This window comes from Erinaceus europaeus, chromosome 6 (assembly GCF_950295315.1).
Source record: "Erinaceus europaeus chromosome 6, mEriEur2.1, whole genome shotgun sequence".
In the NCBI taxonomy this organism is placed as follows: domain Eukaryota; kingdom Metazoa; phylum Chordata; class Mammalia; order Eulipotyphla; family Erinaceidae; genus Erinaceus; species Erinaceus europaeus.
The window spans coordinates 8,235,015-8,259,960 of NC_080167.1; the positions used below are offsets into that span (position 1 = coordinate 8,235,015).

Genomic DNA, 24,946 nt, shown 5'->3' on the forward strand with positions numbered 1-24,946 from the left:
TAACAAATAGTTATTAATTCTATCATAACTAACAAAGATTATTTTTATATGTGCCAATTAAATGTTATCTGTTTGTTAGTGTAATATCAACTATTTTTGTTTAATGCTGCCAAATTTTTCACCTTCTTGAACCAACTTTTTCAGATAGAGAGAGGGAAAGACACCACAGTGCAAAATTCTTCTCCATCAGTGTACTGAAATATTTCCAAGTGGTCTGTCAAAGGCTTGTGATTTACCTCATCAGCTCAGATGTTGGCATCTAATACCTTCTCACTATGGCAGTTAGCTTCACACCGGCACGGTTCTACCCCTTCCAGCAGACTGTTTTCCTTTTAGTTTCAGATAGAAAAAAAGACCACAACATTGTTTTCCTGTTCCCTGAAGCTTCCCCTGATGCCATGTGTAGTGCTTCCATGTGGTGCTGAGGGTTTGGACGCAGGTTTGCACATAGAAATGTATATACTGGGCAGGGGAGAAGGTTTAATGGCCATGCAAACAGATTCCCATGCCTGAGGCTCACAGGTCCCAGGTTGAATCCCCCAAACCACCATAAACCAGAGTTGAGCAGGGATTGGGTAAAAAAAAAAAAATAATACATATATACTTAGTGTGCTATCTACCCCAGCCCCACAATCATAATATTCTAATATATAAAAAATACTTGTTACTTATTTTGTTATTTTAAGTATATTCAATAAACTATATCATTGTGGTCCCCTTTTAGGGATTTTTTAAAATATATTTATTCCTTTTTGTTGCCCTTGTTGTTTTATTGTTGTAGTTATTGATGTCGTTATTGGATAGGACAGAGAGAAATGGAGAGAGGAGGGGAAGACACAGAGGGGGAGAAAAAGATAGACACCTGCAGACCTGCTTTGCCACCTGTGAAGCAACTCCCCTGCAAGTGGGGAGCTGGGGACTCGAACCAGGATTCTTATTCTGGTACTTGCGCTTTGAGCCACCTGCGCTTAACCCGCTGCGCTACTTACTGCCCAACTCCCCCTAGAGATTTTTTAAATTAAATTTATTATTATTATTTATTTTCCCTTTTGTTGCCCTTGTTTTATTGTTGTAGTAGTTATTGTTGTTGATGTCGTCGTTGTTGGATAGGATAGAGAGAAATGGAGAGAGGAGGGGAAGACAGAGAGGGGGAGAGAAAGAGAGACACCTGCAGACCAGCTTCACTGCCTGTGAAACGACTCCGCTCAGGTGGGGAGCCAGGGTTCCAACCGGAATCCTTACACGGGTCCTTGCGCTTCGCGCCATCTGCACTTAACCCGCTGCACTACTGCTCGACCCCCCCTAGAGATTTTTTTTAAGTCACTCTAGCCTACTACCTCAAGCTTTATTTGGTTCTTCCTATTAGTCAATGTTAGTCTTTTTCCCCCTCATCTTTAAAAAAAATAAATAAATGGGGAGTCGGGCGGTAGCTCAGTGGGTTAAGCGCAGGTGGTGCAAAATGCAAGGACCAGCATTAAGGATCCCGGTTCGAGCCCCCGGCTCCCCACCTGCAGGGGAGTCGCTTCACAGGCGGTGAAGCAGGTCTGCAGGTGTCTATCTTTCTCTCCCCCTCTCTGTCTTCCCCTCCTCTCTTCGTTTCTCTCTGTCCTATCCAACAACGACGACATCAATAACAATAATAACTACAACAATTAAAAAAAAACAAGGGCAACAAAAGGGAAGATAAATAAATATAAAAACATTAAAAAATAATCATCTTTCACCATTTTTGTGGGAGAGGAAAAAATACCATTGGTGGGATAGAATGTTCTAGTTTTCACTTGCTTCAGTGGCCTTTCTTATTATTTTTGCTGAAGAAGAGAGCAGATTCTTTGACTCTCCAGGCCACATTTGGCAAAGTAAAAGTAAATTCACAAATGAAGGTAATGTTTCTTTAACAGAGCAGTCCTGTGAGCCCCCTCTCTACAGTAATATCTTTATTTTCAGCATCCTGCTACTCATTTTTTTCTCCCTCTCCTTCCAGCTTGAGATACCATTTACCATCCTCTCCCCTTTCTCTAGCCCCAGCTTTTGATAGCTACAACTGCTTAAGGCAATAATTTGTTGATTTTGAAACGAACAAAACAAAAGAGAGATGATGGGTTTGCTGACCCTTCTCCACAGTATGAAAAATGTGGGAGTCTGTAAAAGGTTTCTTGTCACCATATAAAAGCCCTTTTTGGATCCCCCCCCAAAGTGTGCTTGTGTGTGTCACTTTTATAACTTTAGAGTACAGAGTGACAGGTTGTTATGAAATACAAATTTGAATTCTATTAAATCATATAAGAGAAAATGGCTTTCTCAAAATCTTCCCAGACCTATACTTTCACTTTTAAAGTATTTGTTAATGGGGGAGAGGCATGAAAATCACTGCAACTCATATGATGCTGGAAATCAAACCTTGTTTGAGAGTTCAATGCTTTATTGACTGTACCACCACTACAGTTTAATTTTTTCAGCATTAACTGAATTTTAAAGCACTAAGCTACAGGCCTGAGTGGTGGCCTGTCAGGCTGAGCACACACAATACCAGGTACAAGGACCAAAGTTCAACCCCCACCTCACCACACCTGCAAGGTGGAAGTTACATGAGAAGTGAAGCAGTGCTGCAAGTATCTAATTTTTTTTTTTGTCTCCTCTCTCTCCTTTTCCCTTCTGAATTTCTCTCTGTCTTATCGAATTAAAAAAAAAAAAACAGGGAAAATGATCAATGGGAGCAGTGAATTGTGCAGGCAATGAGCTCCAGCAATTACCTTGGTGTCAATTTAAAAAAAAAGATAAAAATATGTAAATAAATAGAGCAATAAACTAGGTGCTAGTGAGAGTAGAATTTTTCAAAACACATTTAATCTATCTTTTAAAAGCCCTCCATATTATGCATAACCAAATACTCTGTATAGTATGAAAAGTATTCCCCAAGTACAACACAGTCCAGAGAGGGGTTTCCAATGTTGATTCCTCATTAATCTAGCAGTGTTCTGGTAAAGTTTTTTAAAAAGAAAAAGTTTTAAAATTATTGATGTTGAATATAAACCTTCTAGTATATTCCAGTGACTTTTATTTTATTTTATTTTATTTTATTTTATTTTATCTGTTGTTATTCTTCACCGAAGCACTGCTCAGCTCTGGCTTATGATGATGCAGGGGTTTGACCTTGGAGCCTTAGGCATCAGAGTCTTTTTCATAACCATTATGCTATCTCCCCAACTCCTCGATGTTCTTGAGTTTTAAAATCTTAACAAATACTTAATTTTTATTTTGATAAAGTGCTTATACTTCTAAGAAACAAATCATATTAAATTTACACACACACACACACACACGTATTTGCTTTGATGCAATGCACCTTGTCCTATCCTCATCTCACTTTGCTCCCTTCCTCCCTGTCCCCAGATAGAAAGCACAAGAATCTACTCAAGGACCCAGCTTTGACCCCTTCATCCCCACCTGTAGCTTCACCGATGCTTTACTAGCGGTGAAGCATGTCTGCAGGTGTGTGTCTCTCTCCCTGTCTTCCCTCCCCTCTCAATTTCTCTGTCCTATTGAGAAAAAAAAAATGGAAAAAAATGGCCACTGAAAATATTGGGTTTGTAGTACCAGCACCAAGCCCTAGTGAGAACCCTGCTGGCAAAAAACAAAACAAAACAAAAAAAAACCCTAAAACTTAGCTTCTGCCACTACGTGAATTAATATTGACAAAAACTCTGATTTATACAGAGATCTTTGTAAAAACCTCAGGCCTCTGTGTGATCTCTCCTCTCCTTCCCCCTCCCACCCCACTCCCCCACATATAAGAGCTTCTTACTTTTCTGGAAATAGTAAATGAGATCAAATTTTAAAATAAATGTAATTTGTTAAGAAATATTCCACAATGTGAGTAGTAGCAGATCCTAGTTACTTCCTCTTTTTTTTTTTTTTAATTGAGAGGGTTTACAGTAGATTCATTGACACCTTGGTGCTAGGACCACCAAGTTCTCTTCCACTCCTTCCTCCTGCTCCTTCCCCAAGGAGTTTGTTTTGATGCAATGCACCTTGTCCTGTCCATGTTTTACTTTGTTCCCTCCCTCCCTGTCCCCATATATCAAGTCCCTCTTAGAAATGAGATCATTCAGTATTGTCCTTCTCTTTTTGGCTTATCTCACTTAACATATCTTCAAGTTCCATCCAAAATGATGCAAAGGAGATAACTTCATTTTTAACAGCTGAGTAGTATTCCATCCTGTATATATACCACAGGTTTTTAGCCACTCATCTAACTTCCTCTTCAGAACCTTAAACCTAATATCTAAGTCTTAGTCACATGCCTAATCTCTGTCCAGATTTCCAGTGAAGTAATGAAAAATTTTAATTGACCTATCAAGTATTTCTTTTCTTTCTTTTTTTTGTTATGTTTTTTTTAAATAAGATTTTTGTCTTCAAATATGACTAAAGGATAGTACACTGACAAAAATAATAAAGAGGCAAAGAAGAATAATGCCAAAATACAGATACCCAAAACCCGAATATCATGTCAGGAAAAGTCTTATAGTAACCATTTATCAAATTAGAGCAGCAGGAGAAAGTTACTTCTAACTCATAATCATGATAGTAGTATATGTCAACTCCAAGTATTTCTTAATTATCTCTTCAAAAATATGGGTTTGGGTGCATTTTTAACCTTGTAATAAAGTTTTCTACAATTATGGAATTATCTGCATTGTTCATTATGGTATCCATACATAATAGCTATCTTAAGACATACTAATGTGACTTAGGAACTAAATGTTAAAATTAAATATGTTTATGACTAGTGACTATCTTACTATCAGCACAATAAGTTGATATATATATATTTATTTCTGAATTAATATCAAATGTCCTTTTATTATTTGAAGACAAAATAGTACACAAAGTAGTAAACTGAAAAGATATAATCTCTAAATATAATAATAAATACCCTCCCAGTATTCTGAACATCATAAATTTATAAAATCACTCCAATTATAAATTCTTTCAATTTTGATTCTTGAATTTTTCTGGATATAAATTTTAATTTATTTTAAGAAATATATGTATACACAAAAAGAAATGTGTGTGTTTTTATTTACCAAATTTATAGATGACATAATAAATTTTCTAAAGCATTTTAATTTTTTTCTGATGGGGAAATGAGTGATTATAAAAAAAAAATCAAGTAGTCATGAACAAAATACTAAACTGACTTTTTATAAATGGTTTGTCCTAAAACCCTAGGACAGTAAGATAATTAATTTTCCTCTCCCCATTCTGATCATGTACTATTAAAAATTCCCCCATGGTTGTACATGGTCTTGAATTATTAGTTATTATAAAGCCTCTTTTCTGAAGGACTATAGCTACTTACTGATGGACCAATCCATCTTTTATAGAGAGGAGCATCACCCTTTGAAAGCATTTTCCCCTTTAAAAGTCATTTTTATTTCATTTAAGAAACACCCATTATTATCCTTCCAGGGAATGTTATTTTTCACTGGGCATTATAATGAGATTAATCATCTTTGCCTATCAAAAGAAGTAGACTTGATTAAATCAGTCAAAGACATTAAATTTCAGCTTCACTCACTCTGATGACCATAGCAAGACTGAGTTAGGGGGGATTTGTGAAAGTATCATTTGGGTAGAATTGTATGCCTGTCCCTTTAAATCTAAAAAAAAATTCCTTTCAGAAGCTGTAGAGAGAAGGTGCTAGAACTGTGTACGATCATGACTGGAAAGCAGGATCCCTCAGTGACTGCCGAATCTTCCCAGCACAAGCTAGAGAGGCAGTTCAGCACAAGCCTACACTGGTTCTAGGCAGAACGATGATCCTTCCGAACAGATCTCAAATAAAATTAAATTGAGAAAGCAGATCTTTCAAGGGAATGAGGCGGAGGCTCGCTTTTACGTTAAAAGCAACCAGCATCCTCCTTGCTAGACATGGACATGACATTTTTAAAGGAATTATTTGGTTACAGCGTTTTAAGCAAACTGTTCTAAGGAGTCTGTACATTGCATTGTTTTTTCTATTCTTTTTTTCTTTTGCATATATGTAATTCTGGAGGTAAAGAAAAAGCCTGCCAGGGATTCAGAAGGCATCCCACTAGCGATCAGCTGACATTCCTAACTGAAGGCTGCAATGTGTTGCTTATTCATTTTGTACCGTGGGAGCTGCGGGGACTAGCAGAGAGCTAAACTATGCATTTCAAACAGCAGTGCTTGTGCAGAAAGAGGGGTGAGAGAGAGGCAGCCGGCGAGGAAAGAGCACAGCTGGACTTTCTCCTTGTTTTTATCCATTTCTGCAGGATCATGTATTCATAAGGGATGAGGCGGGCCACGGCGATCCCAGGCCTGAGCCGCGGCCTACCCAGTCAGTTCAGAGCCAGGCCCTCCACTACCGGAACAGAGAGCGCTTTGCCACGATCAAATCAGCATCTTTGGTAAGCAAACACCCCTCTACCCACCTTCCCTTCCTTCCCCTCCTCCCCATCTGGCAGCTTCTCGCCCTCCCTGAGCCTCTCTCGGCTTCATGGATGGGAGGAAAGGAGTCAAGAATGTTTTCTCTCTCCTAATAATTTTATTCCTTTTAGAAAAAAATCTGTTGGCATAGCAACCTGATCTCAGATATTTTAGCATTGTCTACAGCATGAAAAAAAAACCTTTGTGTGTGTGTATGTGTGTGTATTTATTTATGCTGTATGTGCAAAATAAAAGGCCTTTGAGATGAAGTTGCTAACCTGCCCAATTTTTAAAAAGCTATTTGTCTTTTCATTGAAATAATAATGCTAAAAGATATTTTAAAGGTATTAATATATGTATATTTGAGCACTATGCTTTTTTTATAGAAAAAATGTCTGTAATGTATACATACACATCAAAAGATAAAACATTTTTTTAAAATATATGGTTGCTGGTTAATATGTATGACTGTAGAAAATAAGGTACTTGCTTCCCAGGGATGGATTGCTGGTTCGTTCTGGTTCATTCATTTATTTATTGCAACAATGGTAGTGGCTGCACTTCCCTATTTAACCCCTGAAGAATTTCCAGGCTCCAGTAAAGCAAGAAGGGCTTTGTAGGAGAGGATAGGGGTGGTTGTAAAGGAAAGATACTGTAGGATCCTTCAGCATTTTTACTATTGCAAATGTGATTGCTGGATGCCCTTGTAGTAGCAAAAGGGGTGTGTGCTGGAAGAGTTAGTTTTCATGCCTCCTCCCCTTGGCCCCCACACGTGCACGCGCACGCTCCCGTGCACACACATACACACACACACACACACACACACACACACACACACACACACACACCCGTTTCATCCTTGGTACTCTAAACTCTCTTTAATCTTTTGCTTCTGAATCTCACTTCCAAGCCAAAAAATTACTGAAATTTGAGTTGTTTTATCCAAATTGATGTTAGAGGTCACATGGGTAGGAAGAGTTAGTGTACACTGCCTAGCTATTACATTTAGAGCCGATGATGACATCATCCAAGGCCGACCCAGAAATGATTCTTTTTCTTGTCCTATTTTTTTTAAACCTGATTTCCACTTTTAGTTCTTGTCTTTTAAAGGGCTTTAATTGCCTATAAAAATGATCATGGATAATGATCTTTTAAAAATATCCAGTTGTAAGGAAAATGGAAGCTTAAAGCACCTATATATCATGCTATGTATGCCTGCTTCTTGTTCAAAAGCAAACAGTTTAATTTGGAATACTTAGAAATTAGTCTGCCTTTAAATTCCTTTGTGTAGAAGTTTCTTGTAATCTCTTCAATGGGCAGCTCTTCATTTTAAATTAATGCTACACTATATGATGGAGATCTTAAAATGTCCACTATGTATTTGCTAATGATTATTAAGCACCTACAAAAAAGTCATGTTTCAGAGCCTAAATATAAAGCATCTTTGAAATTAGTAAATAATAAATTTCTTTATGCCATGATACCTTTCAAAAGAAAAAATACTGGATTTATGGAATACTACTACTTACTACTGACTCTGTGAGACTTGTGTCTTTATCCAGACCTATTCATGTTGAAATGAAAGGAGAAATCATGCACAGCCAGTAAGAATTTAGGCACCATCATCAGATTTTGACGAAGTAGACATTATACTAAGTGTATTTCTCCCCTGTGGGACAGGTTCTCTTTTTTCTCACCTGCCACACCCTCATTCCCACATCATATATTCATGACCTCTCTTGCCTCCCAGTCAGATACTACTCCTGCCATGCCAGAATGAGCTCACGCTAGTATTTGTGAACTCACCCAGGGCTACTCTGTGTGCATCACAGCCACCCCAGTCTCTCTCTGTGTGTGTATGAGGAAAGCTGCTTCCCTGCCAGGCCTCTTCAGAGCTATGGGCAAAGTCCTCACCACACCATTTAGTCCTACCTGCTTTATAGCGCCCATACGGAGACCAGCTGGGCTGTCTCTCTGATGGACTTTTGATTTACTACAAGGCCCCTGCCTCTGTATTAAGTGAAAAACAGAGTAGCAGAGGGAATTTTGCTTAGCCACAAGTAGTTTCACATGAAAAATTCTACGAATGTAATGTTTGGGATTGATGGAAGTTCAGCAAGAGTTTAGTGACTTTAAGAGGGACAAGTGAAAGCGAGGGAATAGCAGTATAGTGTTGAATGCCTGGTTCCATGTCCTAGTTAGGGCAGTCTGATTATCAGTATGGGAATTGTAATGCCTAGTGTCAAGTACTACAGTTCTACTATCTGTTATATAAAAATATAAAGATTAAGTTCAATCAGAATATATGAATCATGACACTAAACTATTGTAAATAAATACTTCATTTAAAAAGCTATGCCATCCCCCTTAAAGAAAAAAAAAAACTATACTATGAATCTTACTGGTTTTTCATGGCTCCCAGATCATATGAGAAGGTCTAAAATAGCTTAAATGATTTAAAAGTAAGAAAATGTATAATAAATAACCAAGTCATTGTTGTAACCATTCTTTACTTTTCATAGCTGGTAGTATCATTTTATTGATTAACCTATTCTGGTTTTACTCTTTCTTTACAGTCTTTTAGCATAAGTGCTAACAAGCCACACAGTAATCCAAAAGGAGGAATAATTTAGAAATCAGTTTTTCAATTACTAGATAAAAAATGATAGCTGTATATTTTAAACTAGATTTGCAAACTAGAAAGTGATATATCGTTTTGTAAGCCTGCTTCTTCTATAAAAAAAATAACCTGACATTGTGATTTTTATCCTTAATATTTCTTTCTATATTGTGCTTTTTAGTGGAGTTCTTGACATGTGTATATGTCGTGGGCTATAGCTTTTACTGCTGGATTCTTATTTTTGGTATTCTAAAGCTGAGATTTTTATATTATTATGCACTGCTACACAGTTGCATTTATAACAAAGAAAAGTAAGAACTGGGAACCTTGACTCAAGAGGGAATTTTAAAATTGTAATTATTTTATTATAGTCATTTGAAGGCACAGCTTTTTTTTTTTTTTATCTTTTGGAAAATTAGGAGAAGGGACGGGATGGTGGCACACCTGGTTGAACGCACCTATTACAGTGCGCAAGGACCTAGGTTTGAGCACCTGTTCCCCACCTGTAGAGGGAAAGCTTTGCAAGTGATGAAGCAGTACTGCAGCTGTTTCTTTTCCTCTCTACCTTCCTTTTCCCTCTCGATTTCTGGCTGTCTCTATACAATGAATAAAGATAATTTTTTAAAAACAATAACAATAAAGAGAAAATTAGGGGAAGGTAGGAGAATTCATGAAATCTTGTTCTAGCCTTGCAAATAAATATATTATTTAAACCTTGGTATTAGCAGATGCATTATAAAAGCTTGTGTAGTGAGTCAGGCAGTAGTGCAGCAGGTTAAGCACACATGGCGCAAAGCACAAGGACCAGTGTAAGGATCCTGGCTTGAGCCTGGCTCCCTACCTGCAGGGGGTCACTTCCCAAGCAGTGAAGCAGGTCTGCATGTCTATATTTCTCTCCCCCTCTCTGTCTTCCCCTCCTCTCTTGATTTGTCTCTTTCCTACCCAACAACAACAACAGCAATAACAATATTAACAACAACAAGGGCAACAAAAATGGGAAAAAATGGCCTCTAGGAGCAGTGGATTCGTAGTGCAGGCACTGAGCCCCAGCAATAAATAGGAGGCAAAAAAAGAAAGAAAGAGGAAAGCTCATGTAAAAATAGAGTCTTCATTTTACTTTTTAAAAATGCAACCCAATTATTCAGTTAATCCTAAAATTAATGAGCTTGATAAACAAAAATAAAAAAGTAGCGTCTTAGCAGTAAATGCTACTGTTTTACCTCTCATAAACCTCGCTGTCCTATGTCTAACTGCTTGAAAATGTCTTCTCTTCCAGAGGATGTTTATCAAAATACTGTATATCTTCATTTTCCTTTTTCTTGGCTCTTCAGTCTCACTAAGATTATTGCTAATACCATTTTTTAAATTTATTTTTGAGAGAGATGCAGAGAGAGACATAGAGAGAAACAGCAGAGCACTGCTCAACTCTAGCTTATGGTGGTATGGGGGATTGAACCTGGGACTTCTGAGCCTCAGGCATGACAGTCTCTTTGCATGACCATTATGCTATCTACCCCCGCCCACTAATACCATTTTTGCACCTTTGATGCCATATCTATATGCCAAGCCTGCTTGAGTAAAGTTTTAAATAAAGTAAAATAAAATGTATTGCATGAATGAATGAATGAATGAATGAATGAATGAGTAAAGACTCTTTCAACTTACTATCATATGAAATTTTGGATTTATAAGTATGCATTTCAGAGTTGTGAGGTAAAACTTCCTGTTATTGGTCATTAGTTTTAGTATGGACTTAAGACATTTTTTTCCTTAGGTGTTCTAAAGAGTGGAACATAGAATTTCAAATGTCAATGTATGACTTACTGTGTTTTTTTTAAGAGAGAAATATTTTTTTATTTTAATTATTTATTCCCTTTTGTTGTACACCTTGTTTTATTGTTGTCGTCATTGTTGGATAGGACAGAGAGAAATGGAGAGAGGAGGGGAAGACAGAGAGGGGGAGAGAAAGATAGACACCTGCAGACCTGCCTCACCCCTTGTGAAGTGATTCCCCTGCAGGTGGAGAGTCGGGGGCTCGAACCGGGGGCTTGAACTGAGATCCTTACACCAGCCATTGCGCTTTGTGTCACCTGCACTTAACCTGATGCACTACTGCCCAACTTCCTACTGTGTTCTTTTTAAGACTTGTTATAAATTTCATTTCTAAGTTCTAAGTGCTGAGGTGGCCAGTTTTAGCATAGATTTTATTTTGATTTTTATACATAATTAATCTTACAAGTTGACTTTGATCTCTTAAGAAGTTGGCATTATCAAAAACTATGCTTGTGCTATTTTTAAATTTATTTTTTTTAATTTTTATTACTTATCTTTTGTTATTTTTATTTCTTTATTGGGGGATTAATGTTTTATAGTCAAGAGTAAACACAGTAGTTTGTACATCTATAACATTTTTCACTTTTCCATACAACAATACAACCCCCACTAGGTCCTCTGCCATAATGTTCCAGGACCTGAACTCTCCCCCCCACACACACATACCTACGCCTTGCTCTTTTTTGTTTGTTTGTTTTTTTCCAGTAAGTTTCTCAAGAGCCTTCTACTACAGTGTTCTGAACTTGGTAGGCTTATAGTGTACTTTGCATGAAGTGGTTTGATATAGAGCCAGATTTCACTGAAATTAAACAGGGTAGAATGAGACAAGTATAGAAACTTTCTGAAAAACTTCAGTCTCCGGGCAGAGGTAGATAGTATAATGGTTATGCAAAGTGACTCTCATGCCTGAGGCTCAAAAGTACCAGGTTCAATCCTCTGCACCACCATAAGCCAGAGCTGAGCTGTGCTTTGGTAAAAAAAAATAATAATAAGGGAGTCGGGCTGTAGCGCAGTGGGATAAGCGCATGTGGCGCGAAGTGCAAGGACTGGCATAAGGATCCCGGTTCAAGCCCCGGCTGCCCACTTGCAGGAGAGTCGCTTCACAGGCGGTGAAGCAGGTCTGCAGGTGTCTCTCTTTTTCTCCTCCTCTCTGTCTTCTATCTTCATTTCTTTCTGTCCTATCTAACAATGACATCAATAACTACAACAATAGTAAAAAACAACAAGGGCAAAAACAGGAAAAATAAAAATTAATATTTAAAATAATAATAATAATAAAATAAAAAGTTCCGTCCTCCTTATAGTCCTTTATTTTTTAGTTTATTATTCTCAGAATATAAAATATTTAATATTCAGATTCAGAAATGTACAGCCTGGATAAGTAGAGGTGTTTGTTTTTTTGTTCTGTTTTGTTTTTGTTAAGCTTGCCACTTCTCTTGAATTCACTTTTAATATATGTCCCCATCATCAGAAATGCTTAGTGAAGGAAAAAAAGAGATATATTGCTCAGAGCCTGACCAGATAAAGAAGGGGCACTGCCACGTGCACTTAACACGCTGCGCTACCGCCCGACTCCCTGATAAAAAAGGAAATCAACATACATTTAATATATCCTATGTGTCAGACCACTTGCTACACACGTGTTATTTTATCCACTCCTCTGAAGAAAGCTGCAGTTATTCCTTGCATTGGAAGAAACTGAGAGACTTCAAGAGGTTAAGTAATTTACCCAAGGTCAGTTATAGAATAAGGGATAGAATGATATTTACCTCCAAGCCGCAAGCCAGGTATGGCACTACAACACTGCCCACTGTTTGTTGGCCTATGTTTTAGAGACTGCTGCTGAAAAAACTAGAATCACTATACTTCCATATAGCTCTCCTTTTTATTTATTTATTTATTTATTTATATTTTTTATTTAAGAAAGGATTAATTAAAAAAACCACAGGGTAGGAGGGGCACAACTCCACACAATTCCCACCACCCAATCTCCATATCCCACCCCCTCCCCTGATAGCTTTCCCATTCTCTATCCCTCTGGGAGCATGGACCCAGGGTCATTGTGGGTTGCAGAAGGTGGGAGGTCTGACTTCTGTAATTGCTTCCCCGCTGAACATGGGCGTTGACTGGTCGGTCCATACTCCCAGTCTGCCTCTCTCTTTCCCTAGTAGGATGGGTCTCTGGGGAAGCAGAGCTCCAGGACACATTGGTGGGGTCTTCAGTCCAGGGAAGCCTGGCCGGCATCCTGATGACATCTGGAACCTGGTGACTGAAAAGAAAGCCAAACAAATTGTTGAGCAATCATGGACCCAAAGCTTGGAATAGTGGAGAGGAAGTGTTAGGGGGGTACTCACTGCAAACTCTAGTGTACTTCTGCTTTCAGGTATATATTTTGCAGTAGTTTACGGATACGTGTGAACATATGCTCTCTCTCACAGAAACTGGTGTATATCTAGGTTTTGGGACTTTGTTAGTGAACCACCTGAGATGGAATTAGAGGATACTATGAAAGGAAAGGTCTCACCAGAGTAATGAAGCTGAAGGGTTGTCATTCCACACGTGAAGTCTCTGGACACAGTCTGAAGTGAAGCATGTTGAGGTGGCAATCGTTGCGTTGGTTAGGTTGTGATCGGCAGATGCAATATTATTTGATATGGATTGGGAGAGGCATGCGGGAAAGTGGGCCCTATCCAAGGGTTCCAGGACTGGGGGAAGTAGAGGCTCTACAGTGGAGATGTGAGGTTCCTGCTGTCTTAGGGTTCAAAAAGACAATCGATAGTTAATGTTATCATCACATTATGTAAACCTAGTATTTCTATCTGTATCTAAAAAGATAATTGCTTTGAAACTTAGAAAATTGAGGGGCCAGATGGTGGTGCACCTGGTTGAATGCACATGTTACAGTGCTCTAGGACACAGCTTTGAGTCCCCGGTCACCACCTGCAGGGGAAAAGCTTTGCAACTGGTGAGATAGGGCTGCAGGTGTCTGTCTTTCTCTATCTCCCCTTCCTCTCGATTTCTGGCTGTCTTTATCCAGTAAATAAAGATGATAACAATAAAAAAAAACTTGGAAAATTGAGTTGTAACAAACAGGTTATTTTGGAAGTTTTAGGTGATTATCTAAAATATGAGAAGTGCAAAAAAAGCAAAGTATCTCTTAGGATTCAGTGATGTACAAATGAAAACATGTTTTATTCTATTCTATTATTCTTTTTTTTGAGGAAATGTTGGTTTATAAGAGTGATGATGTTGTAGAGATTAGTTTTATATCCCCCAAAGACAGATGTCAGTACACCTCACCCTGAAAATCGTAATCTTCCTTTTCCATAGGACACTCAGTCCTCAGCCCCCTTTTAACTTCCTCCTGCTTCTCTTTTGAGACCTTGACTTGGCCAAAAGAGTCCATAGCCTATTTGGATTATGTCTCTCAAATCTGACCTATGAGTAAGACAAAGATAGCTTATTTGAGCTTTGTGGTAGCGTCATCTTTTCCAGCGACTCACCCACAGTTAGGTGGAAAATGTTCTCTACAGGATTAATTTTCATTTTATCTTGAGACTTTCTAGTTTAAGAAACAACCATCCTGAGAATATGTTATTGACCACAAGCCAGTCAGATATTCTTCTGCTGGCAAGTCTTTGTTGTTGTTGTTAATAAGAAAAAGAGAGGGGCCAAGTGGAGGTGCAACCAGTGAAGTGCAAAAGTTACTGTGTGCGAAGTCCCCATCCCCACCTGCAGGGGATAAGCTTCATGAGTAGTAGAGCAGGCTGTAGGTATCTCTTTTCCTCTCTTCCTCTCTCTCCCCCTCTCTTACTGTACTTCTCTGTTGCTGTCATAATTTTAAAAAAGGAAAAAAAAATCTGCTGGGAGTGGTGAATTTATCATGCAGGTACCAAGCCCACCAGCAATAACCCTGGTGGCAAAAGCAAACAAACATGCAAATAAGAGGCAGAGAGAGAGCACATGCCAGAGTATCATTATGATATCTGGCATGTAATGCTGGGTATCAAACTTGGGACCTCATGCATGTAAGTTCAGTGGTTTACTGGTGTGCCACCCACCACACTGGTGGCAAGTTGTCTAAAGTGTCATGGTAGCTTTAAAGTGTGCTATGCCTAATCTTTGGAAATCTGATTAATGAAGGAATAACCAAATAATAGGAAAAAATAATATATGGATAAAGTAATCTTAAAGTCATACACTAGAATAGATACTTTGCTATCATATTTGTCTGGAGAAAAAATTGAATTCAGAAAGGAATACTGGTGTTTTCCTTTTGATAAGACTAATTTATTTCCCTGACCACTGAACTTCAGGAAGGCCCAAGCATGAGGAAGCAAAATATACACATACATTTCAAACTCCTTTCTGTTTCAAAGTAACTTCTTTCCTTCCTTTTATTGTGGACTAAGTCTACTTACACACAGAGACATGTGACTAGGATGATAAGATAGATTATTTCCTTATAGAGTGTTAAATGCCTTTCTGGTGATGCGAGCTTCTTTTTTTTTTTTTTTTTTTTTCTGGTCTTGAATATCTTCTGCTCTTGTTCCTCATACTTTAAAGAGTATTGTCAAAAGAGAAATGAATATAAAACCTAGTGTTAGTTTCAGCTGGAAAGGTTTCAAAGTTCAGCTAATGTTTAATGGTATACTTTGATAATACTATCCAGGTACAGAATAGCACTCTTGATAGTAAAGACTCAGTCTCATATGCAGGGGCACCTTCTAAAAAGAGCAGAGAAACAAAATGTTCTTTGTATAAAATGCACTTTGGCCCATAAACTGAAAATAGTCAAGAGAATTAATAGCAGTATGAAAATTTCCAGTAAAACTTTTTTGAAGTTTAGGTTGAAGAAAAATGGCCTATAGTTGATAGGAATGACTGAATTTCTTAATGGAAAACAAAACTTAAGTAACAGTTGTTTGTTGTTGTTTTCTGAAATAGGAAGATGAAAAGAAAGTGACGAGAGAGAATTTAAAAAGTGATGATAAATTGAAGGAAAGACTGGAAAGTCAGGTTTAGTAAAAATCAAAAGGTGTCAGGATTTATATCTGCAATCTCTGACTTGTTGGATATTCACTTCAAAATGGGGTTAAAGAGAAATTACTAAGGAAAGTGACCATCAAAAAAATTATAAAAATGTTTTCCCTTCTTTAGGAGAACAGATATTAAATTGCCATTTATTAACCTCTCTTTTATAGAGAAGGGAAGGTGGGAGACAGATGATTTAAAAGAAGATGGTTTTCCTGTCCACCCCCACCCCCCAGCAGCAGCTCTTTCTCTCTCCTGCTCCTGCCTCTACCTCTCTTAATTTATTTTCATTGAAAATAAATATTATTCAAACTATTTTAGAAGGATGTTCAAGACTGTTAGAGACATAATAATTAAAATCAAGCAAATAGTATAATATGATGTAGTAGTTCTCAACCAGAGAAATTTTTGCCCCCTTTGGTGGACATCTGGCAATGTCTGCACACATTTCTGATTGTCTTAACTTGGAGATGCTGCTGGAATGTAATGAGTATGGGTAGGCACATACCTAAGTAAGTAAGTAATTACACCGCAACACATCTTACAATGCACAGAAAAGTCCCTCCCAAAAAAGAATTATCCAGTTCATTGTCAAGAGTGCTGAAGTTGAGAGATCCTGGTGCTATGGACATAGTGTATCACTGGAATCAAACTGAAATGAGTCAGAATTCCTGATTGCTTCTTATTATATGACCTTGGGAATGTATATAACAATATGTCAAATATACATATATATGCTAAATTAATAAATTAATCTCATTTATAAAGTAGAGGTGGTAGCATCTACCTCATGATGGAATAAAATGAATGAGTGAATGATATGGTTTTATTAATTGACAGAAAGTATGCAATGAGCACCCAGCACGGTGCCTGCTCCACGTGAGTCCTCAGGTAGTAGTAAGTGAATTGATGGTGCCAGCGATATATGAAATTATGCCCCCAGGGGTTGCAGGGGTTCTTCTTTGCCTGAAAAGTTTGTCTTCCATGAATCTGGTTATCTGAGTTCTGTTCCCCAACCCAAATCAGGTTACACGGCAGATCCATGAGCATGAGCAGGAGAACGAGTTGCGGGAACAGATGTCAGGTTATAAGCGGATGCGGCGCCAGCACCAGAAGCAGCTGATCGCCCTGGAGAACAAGCTGAAGGCTGAGATGGACGAGCACCGCCTCAAGCTACAGAAGGAGGTGGAGACTCATGCCAACAACTCGTCCATCGAGCTGGAGAAGCTGGCCAAGAAGCAAGTGGCTATCATAGAAAAGGAGGTCAGTGTGTGTGCACAGTGCCTCTGTGTTCCACCAGGCCAGCCCTGGTCCTGTGTGTGGTTTCTTTTGGGCAAGAGACAGGGGTGGTGTGTTTTTAAATGCTAGAGAAGGAGTATTGCTTTGGTAGGGGTCGTAGTCTCTATGTTTTATTGTCTTTAGGGGTCAACGAAATAGCTTCCTTGAATAATGCACTGTGTTGCCTGATGTACAACTCAGGTTTGAGCCTTGGCCTCCACCACATTAATGGAAATTTCAGTGTCCTAGAAAAAAACTATCTTTAAAAGCTGAAAGTGGAACCTCCTCTGTCAGGGCCAGGCTGGGCTGAGCCCTGGTCAGTATGGAGGCTTAAGCGTCATGGTTTCCTCTGAAAACCAAATATTCAAGTCCCCACCCGCCTTTTTATTTTGCCATTATAATTATTAACACATAGGGGCCAGGTGGTGGTGTACCTGGTTAAGCACACATATTACAGTGTGCAAGGTCCCAGGTTCAAAGCCCCTGGTCCTCATTTACAGGGGGAAAGCTTCACAAATGGTGAAGCAAGTCTGCAGGTGTCTCTCTGTCTCTTTCCCTCTATCCCCCCTCAATTTCTCTCTGCTCTATCCAATCATAAATAAATAAATAAATAAAAATTTTTAAATATTAAAAAAAGAAAAAAATAGGTGGTCCAGGAGGTGGTGCAGTGATAAAGCTTTGGACTCTCGAGCATGGGGTCCTGAGTTCGATCCCCGGCAGCACATGCCAAAGTGATGTCTGGTTCTTTTTCTCTCTGCCTATCTTTCTCATTAATAAATAAATAAATAAATAAAATCTTTAAAAGAAAAATTAGAAGCAAAAATCTGAATTAATAATATAATTATTATTAACATTCTTGTAATATAAATAAAGTTTGCACTTGGAGCTCAAACAGTAAAATAAAAGCTGAAAATGGAGGGGCTAGAAGAAAACAGCAGCAGTAGCCTAACAGATTTTCAAGACTGAGGCACCAGCGGCCCTGAGCTCAGTCTGCAGCACCTCCATAAGCCAAAGCTGAGCAGTAAAATAAACCAATAAACAAACCAATACAAAACTGAAAGTGCATATTTTAGTGTATTTTACTTAATTATTTATTGTGTCGACTGAGAAAAATCAAGAAGGGAGAGGGAGAGGGAGAGAGAGAGAGAGGGAGAGAGAGAAAGAGATTTGCAGCACTACTTCACTACTTGTGAAACTTCCCCCCTGCAGGTGGGGACTGGGGACTTGAACCCAAGTCTTTGCACATGGTAACATATGCACTCAACGAGGTGCACCACCTCCTCTGCCCTCTGAAAGTGTATGTTTTGTTCCAGATTATGCAAATTATTCTAAGCATCAGTGCTTTGATGGGGCTCTGGATACAAATAAAAGGAAATAAGATGCTTCTGTTCTCTAGAAACTTGCACAGTTCATGTCTGTTACCATGCCTGTTTCAAAAACAAAAACCCTCTCTACATAATCCATTTTAGAACTAATGTTCCCACAGAACCTGGCAAGTGACTCACCCAGTAGAGTGCACATGTTACCATGTATGAGTACCCAGGTTCAAGTCCTGGCTCAACGCATGAAAGCTCCTGCAGGGGTAAGCCTCACACATGGTAGAACGGTGTCGTACTGTCTCTCTCCTCTCTGTTCTCTATTTCTCTCAGTCTCTCACCCTCTGCCTAGAGGAAACAAAAGAAGGAAAGAAGGAAGATGAAAGAAAGAAAGAAAGGAAAGAAAGAAAGAAAGAAAGAAAGAAAGAGGCCCCAGCCCCCAGCTCCCCACCTGCAGGGGGGTCACTTTGAAGGTGGTGAAGCAGGTCTGCAGGTGTCTTATCTTTTCTCCCCCTCTCTGTGTTGCCCTCCTCTCTCAATTTCTCTCTGTCCTATCCAACTACAATAGCAGCAACAGCAACAACAATGGAAAAAAGATAGCCTCCAGGATCAGTGGATTTGTAGTGCATGTACTGAGCCCCAGCAATAACCCTGGAGGCAAATAAATAAATAAGAAAAAAAGAGAAAAAAAATCTATGGTTGGGGTGGGTCGCACAGTGAATAAAGCATCAGACTCTTAAGTATGAGGTCCCAAATTCAGTCCCCGGCAGCACATGTACCAGAGTGATGTCTGGTTCTTTCTCTCTCCTCCTATCTTTCTCATAAATAAATAAAATCTTTTTATAAGGGGGTGGAGTGGGGCAGGAGCACAGCGGGTTAAGTGCACCTGGCGCAAAGTGCAAGTACTGGAGTAAGGATACAGGTTCGAGCCCCCAGCTCCTCAACTGCAGGGGGGTGCTTCACAAGATGGTGAAGCAGGTCTGTAGGTGTCTTTCTCTCCCCCTCTCTGTTTTCCCCTCCTCTCTTGATTTCTCTCTGTCCTATCAAACAACAACAGCAGCAATGACAACAACAATAACAATAACAACCATGAACAACAAGGGCAACAAAAGGGAAAAAATAGCCTCCAGGAGCAGTGGATTCATAGTGCAAGCAACAAATCCCAGCAATAACCTTGGAGGCAAAAAAAAAAATCTCTTTTCTCTTTTGTCTACAATTGATTGGACTAGGAGTGGGCATCTGACCAGTGACAGTAAGTAATTTGGTTATTGATTAGGTCTTCCAGGGAACATCTTTTTTCCTCATCCAGATTCTAAGTTAACTTTAAAAAGGGGGGGTGAGAGTAAAATAAAATAAGTAAAAATAGCAATCGCCTTTGTTACTGATAAATGCTAGATGGAAAAAGTGATTTCTGTCTAATGGAAAATAGGCTTTCCCTGCCTGCAGCGGGGAAGCTTCAGAGTGATGAAGCAGGGCTGCAGGTGTCTCTGTCTCTCTCTAGCTCTGTGTCCCCTCCTCTCTCAACATCTGTCTCTATCCAATAGTAAGCAAATAAAAATATTAAAAATTAAAAAAAAAGAAAATAGGCTTTAAAACACTAAGGAAAAATCACATAAGCTCTGGCAGTGCTAACCCAATTAGTTGCCTCCCTGCCACTTGGTAAGACTTAGAACAGGTGCTTCCTGGGGACAGGATGCCAGGGGTGTTTCCGTAATTAAGCTCTTTCTGTCTCCACACGGAAGGAAACATCAGAATTGTAGAAGAAGCATTCATGCTCCCAACAACCATCCATCTTTGAGGCAGTCTGACAGGACAATCTCTTCCCAAGCAAGGATGATCTGATTACATAAACCAGGGAGATTCTTGGGAATTTGGCTTAGTAATTATACAGAAAGAATTGTTCATAATGGAAGGTAAAGATGAAAAGTTACTCTAAAAGAACTATGGAAAGGGAGCACAAGCATGGGCATAAGGATCCTGGTTCAAGCCCCCAGGCTCCCCACCTGCAGGGGAGTTGCTCCACAGGTGGTGAAGCAGGTCTACACGTGTCTTTCTCTCCCCCCTCTGTCTTCTCCTCCTCTCTCTATTTCTCTCTGTCCTGTCTAACAATGATGATATCAGTAACAACAACAATAATAACTACAACAATTTTAAAAAAGGGCAACAAAAGGGAAAGTAAATAAATATTTTAAAAATTTTTTAAAAAAGAACCATGGAAAATAATTTTGTCTCCTAAGTACCTTATCTTGCACATGTGCTTTATCTAATGGCTACCTGAAACTTAGATTTAGTCACTTATAGGAACCATTGTTTCTTGGTGTGTGTTCTATATATTTAGGAGCCCCTAAAAGATTCTGGTATCTGGCTGTTGCAGATTGTAGCTGGTGCCCATGAAACCAAAATGTCATTTGTTTGCCATATCTGAACTAACCCCACTAGTAACTCTGATAGTTGGAATAATTAATTAGTTTGATTCTTGGAATAAAACTGGCCCACCATGATTTTTATCATTTAATCTTTGGGCTACCAACAATATGATAAAGATCTTTTTGTAGAATCACTTTTCATTTCATGTATTTGTGTGTTGGTGTAACAAAGCACTATTATGATTATTTACCTCCATATTTTTCTTGTAGGAAAATATTTTTCCTAGTAGAAATTTCAATTTGTTGTTTGTTTAAGATATAAGAAAATCGGGAGTCAGTAGCGCAGTGGGCTAAGCGCAGGTGGCGTAAAGCGCAAGGACCAGCTTAAGGATCCCCGTTTGAGCCCCCAGCTCCCAACCTGCAGTGGGGGTCACTTCACAGGCCATGAAGCAGGTCTGAAGGTGTCTGTCTTTCTCTCCCCATCTCTGTCATCCCCTCCTCTCTCCATTTCTCTCTGTCCTATCCAACAACAATGACATCAATAACAACAAAAATAATAACTACAACAACAATAAAAAGGGCAACAAAAGAGAAAATAAATATTAAAAAAATTTTTTAAAAGATATGAGAATCAGAAAACATTTATTTTTATTAATCTGAAATATATTATCCTTACTTATGAACTCTCTTAGCTGAATTCTGTGTAAAGAATAATTCATCTTAGATTGTATTTGTTATTTTATCAGGCAAAGGTAGCTGCAGCAGATGAAAAGAAGTTCCAGCAACAGATCTTGGCCCAGCAGAAGAAAGATTTGACAACTTTCTTAGAAAGTCAGAAGAAGCAGTATAAGATTTGTAAGGAAAAAATAAAAGAGGTAAGAGTACCGATATTTATAGTCACCAAATTACCTTTAGACTGATTGGAATTTAAAGTTGATTCTTTTTAAAATCTAACTCTGTGGTCCTCAAAATTTGCATAAGAGTAATTGGAAGTACTTGTCAAAGCAGATTGCTAATCCACCCTTAGACTTTCTAATTGGGTCTGGGGTGGTTGAAAAATGTGCATGTCAGGGAGTTGGGCAGTAGTGCAGCAGGTTAAGCGCACATGGTGCAAAGCACAAGGATCCCGATCCCCACCTGTAAAGGAGTCGCTTCACAAGCAGTGAAGCAGGTCTGCAGGTGTCTTATCTTTCTCTCCCCCTCTCTGTCTTCCCCTCCTTTCTCCATTTCTCTCTGTCCTATCCAACAACGATGCCATCAATAACTACAACAATAAAACAAGGGCAACAAAAGGGAATAAATAAATAAATCATTATTTTAAAAATATGTTAAAAAAAATAAAAAGAAAGAAAAATGTGAATTTCAGACACACTCCCCAGGTAGTAGTGAAGCCACTGGCCCTCCACCACACTACAAGAACCACTGATCTACTTCTAAATTATTCTTGGCTATTGTGGCTTATTTGCCATACTTCAACCAGTGCTCTTTTCAAACTGCATGTCTTATTATATTGCTTAATTTTAATATCCATTGATTTTCCACTGCTCTTAGGGTGGATCAGAACATTAGAGGGCAGGGGAACTAGCGTAGGGGTTATGTAAAATATTAGCTATTGTTATGTATATGGTTTGCTCTCAGCCTCCCTTGTAATCTCATCTAATACCAATGTCCCCCAACCTACCTGCTCATCTCACCCCAGTTCTCTGCTACTCTAGCCACATCCTTACCTTTTTGTTCTTTGATACATTAAGTTTCACCCTTCTCCAAGTTCTTTGCAAGTGCCATGTTCTTCTTCCAGGAAAGTCTCCACCTCCAGTCCTTCCCCACTACAATTTTGCTGTTAATTTCTTTTTTAAAAAAATATTTTATTTATTCATTTTCCCTTTGTTTTTGCCCTTGTTGTTTTATTGTTGTAGTTATTATTGTTGTTGTTATTGATGTCTTCGTTGTAGGATAGGACAGAGAGAAATGGAGAGAGGAGGGGGAGATAGAGAGGGAAGAGAAAGACAGACACCTGCAGACCTGCTTCATGCTTGTGAAACGACTCCCCTGCAGGTGGGGAGCCGGGGGCTTGAACCGCGATCCTCTCGCCGATCAGTGTGCTTTGCGCCACCTGCGCTTAACCGCTGTGCTACCGCCCAACTCCCTTGTTAATTTCTAGTCCTCTTCCTTACAGGATTTAGGAGTGATAATGAGTATCTTAATTTAAATACCACTTTTCCTGGAAAGCCTTTCCTGACTGCCTCTACCGAGAGACAGGTGTCACTGGTTTCATAACACTACAGTTTTCAGTTAAACCTAATTTTAATGATTGTATGAGTGTTATCTTGCCTACCCTACTAGTTGGTAAGCAGTAAGAACAGAGACTATGTCTCTGTCTCTTTGTCTTTTGGCACCTGACTGTATACCTAATCATAAGTATATAACTAGCTGTAAATAATACTAGTTATGTCTGGTGTTTGTGAATATGTAACAAATGAATGATTAATTGCTGAATATTTGAAGACCGCTAGTGTCCTTTGAAAGCCATTCTGAGGAATTGCAATTTAATCTGAAGGCTCCTGTCTTCAGTTCTCCTTTTTTTTTTTTTTTTTTCTCCTCCAGGGTTATTGCTGGGTTCGGTGCCTGCACCATGAATCCACCGCTCCTGGAGGCCATTTTTTTTTCCCCCTTTTGTTGCCCTTGTTGTAGCTTCGTTGTGGTTATTATTATTGCCCTTGTTGACGCAATTCGTTGTTGGATAGGACAGAGAGAAATGGAGAGAGGAGGGGAAGACAGAGAAGGGGAGAGAAAGACAGACACCTGCAGACCTGCTTCACCGCCTGTGAAGCGACTCCCCTGCAGGTGGGGAGCCGGGGGCTCGAACCGGGATCCTTACGCCGGTCCCTGCGCTTTGCGCCACATGCGCTTAACCTACTGCGCCACCGTCCGACCCCCTAGTTCTCCTTTTACCAATATGTACAGTTGCATTGTTTGCAGTTCCTAGACTCACTCTCATAAAACTTAGAATTCCATATTTGTAGACTACTAGCATATTTGTGGTTGAATAAAATATATTTAATAATATATTATAATAGAATCAATTAATAAATATGTTAATATTATTAATAAATATATTTAATATAGGAAATTACTCATTGAACTCATATTCTAATCTACCAGTTAACATCTTGGGACTTTGCAAGATTCCTCTCCTATTTTCTCATTAGCAAGTGGGTTAGGGTGGGTCCTGAGATATTTTTTTACCCAGATGACCCATGTGTAATTGTTAGACCTGTCATAAAATTATATTTTATCCACACTGCCTGAGTGAAAAGAATTTCTGACCCTATAAGGTCTAGAAAATAGACTGTAGAGCCCAACAAATTAAAGCCCAACTAAGAAGATTCACATTCTTCCCATTTTCTCTCAGTTATTGCCTGAGTCTGATTATAGTATCATAACAGAAATATTGATCACAGATGTAACCTTAATTTTTCAATAAAAACTTTTGGGAAATAGCTCAGAAAGTAGGGCATTTGCCTTATAGTACATGAAGCCCTGGTTCAATCCTTGGCACTATAAACATCACCAAGAGAACTCTGGATGATGAAATATTGCTTTGGTGTCTCTCTCTCTCTTTCTCCTCCCTTTCTTTAAGTATACACAATGATTTTTAAAAATTGGGCCCGGGGTGGGGGATTTCCTCTACAGTATCATACATGCATGAGACTTTTGGCTTATTCTCTGATGCAGCATTAAAACAATAATAATAAAATAAGAAAATGTGAGTTTTTGTAATAATAAGGAATTTGATAATTACATGTATACATCTTTAAAATATGCTTCCAGTGGTCTGGGAGATGGCACAATGGATAAAGCATTGGACTCTCAAGCGTGAGGTCCTGAGTTTGACCACTGGCAGCACATGTAATACCAGACTAATGTCTGGTTCTTCCTTTTTCTCCTTCTATCTTCCTCATTAATAAATAAATAAAATCTTTATTTAAAAAATATATATGCTTCCATAAAATAACACTAAAGAATCCTCACTTGATCCTCAGACA

At 38.8% G+C, this 24,946-nt stretch overlaps 1 protein-coding gene across 6 annotated transcripts in view; it reads left to right on the plus strand.

Annotated features, from left to right (window-relative positions):
• Positions 1-24,946, plus strand: part of TAOK3 (TAO kinase 3) — a 214,518-nt gene that overhangs the window by 159,096 nt on the left and 30,476 nt on the right. For 5 of the 6 annotated variants that reach the window (XM_060193014.1, XM_060193012.1, XM_060193011.1 and 2 more), the window contains 3 exons: positions 6,300-6,434; positions 16,967-17,203; positions 21,647-21,775. In XM_060193014.1, coding sequence (XP_060048997.1) covers positions 6,300-6,434; positions 16,967-17,203; positions 21,647-21,775 — 501 coding nt within the window. Of the gene's footprint in view, positions 1-5,712; positions 6,059-6,299; positions 6,435-16,966; positions 17,204-21,646; positions 21,776-24,946 lie in introns of those variants that run through there. The other variant, XM_060193015.1, reaches the window with a different exon arrangement.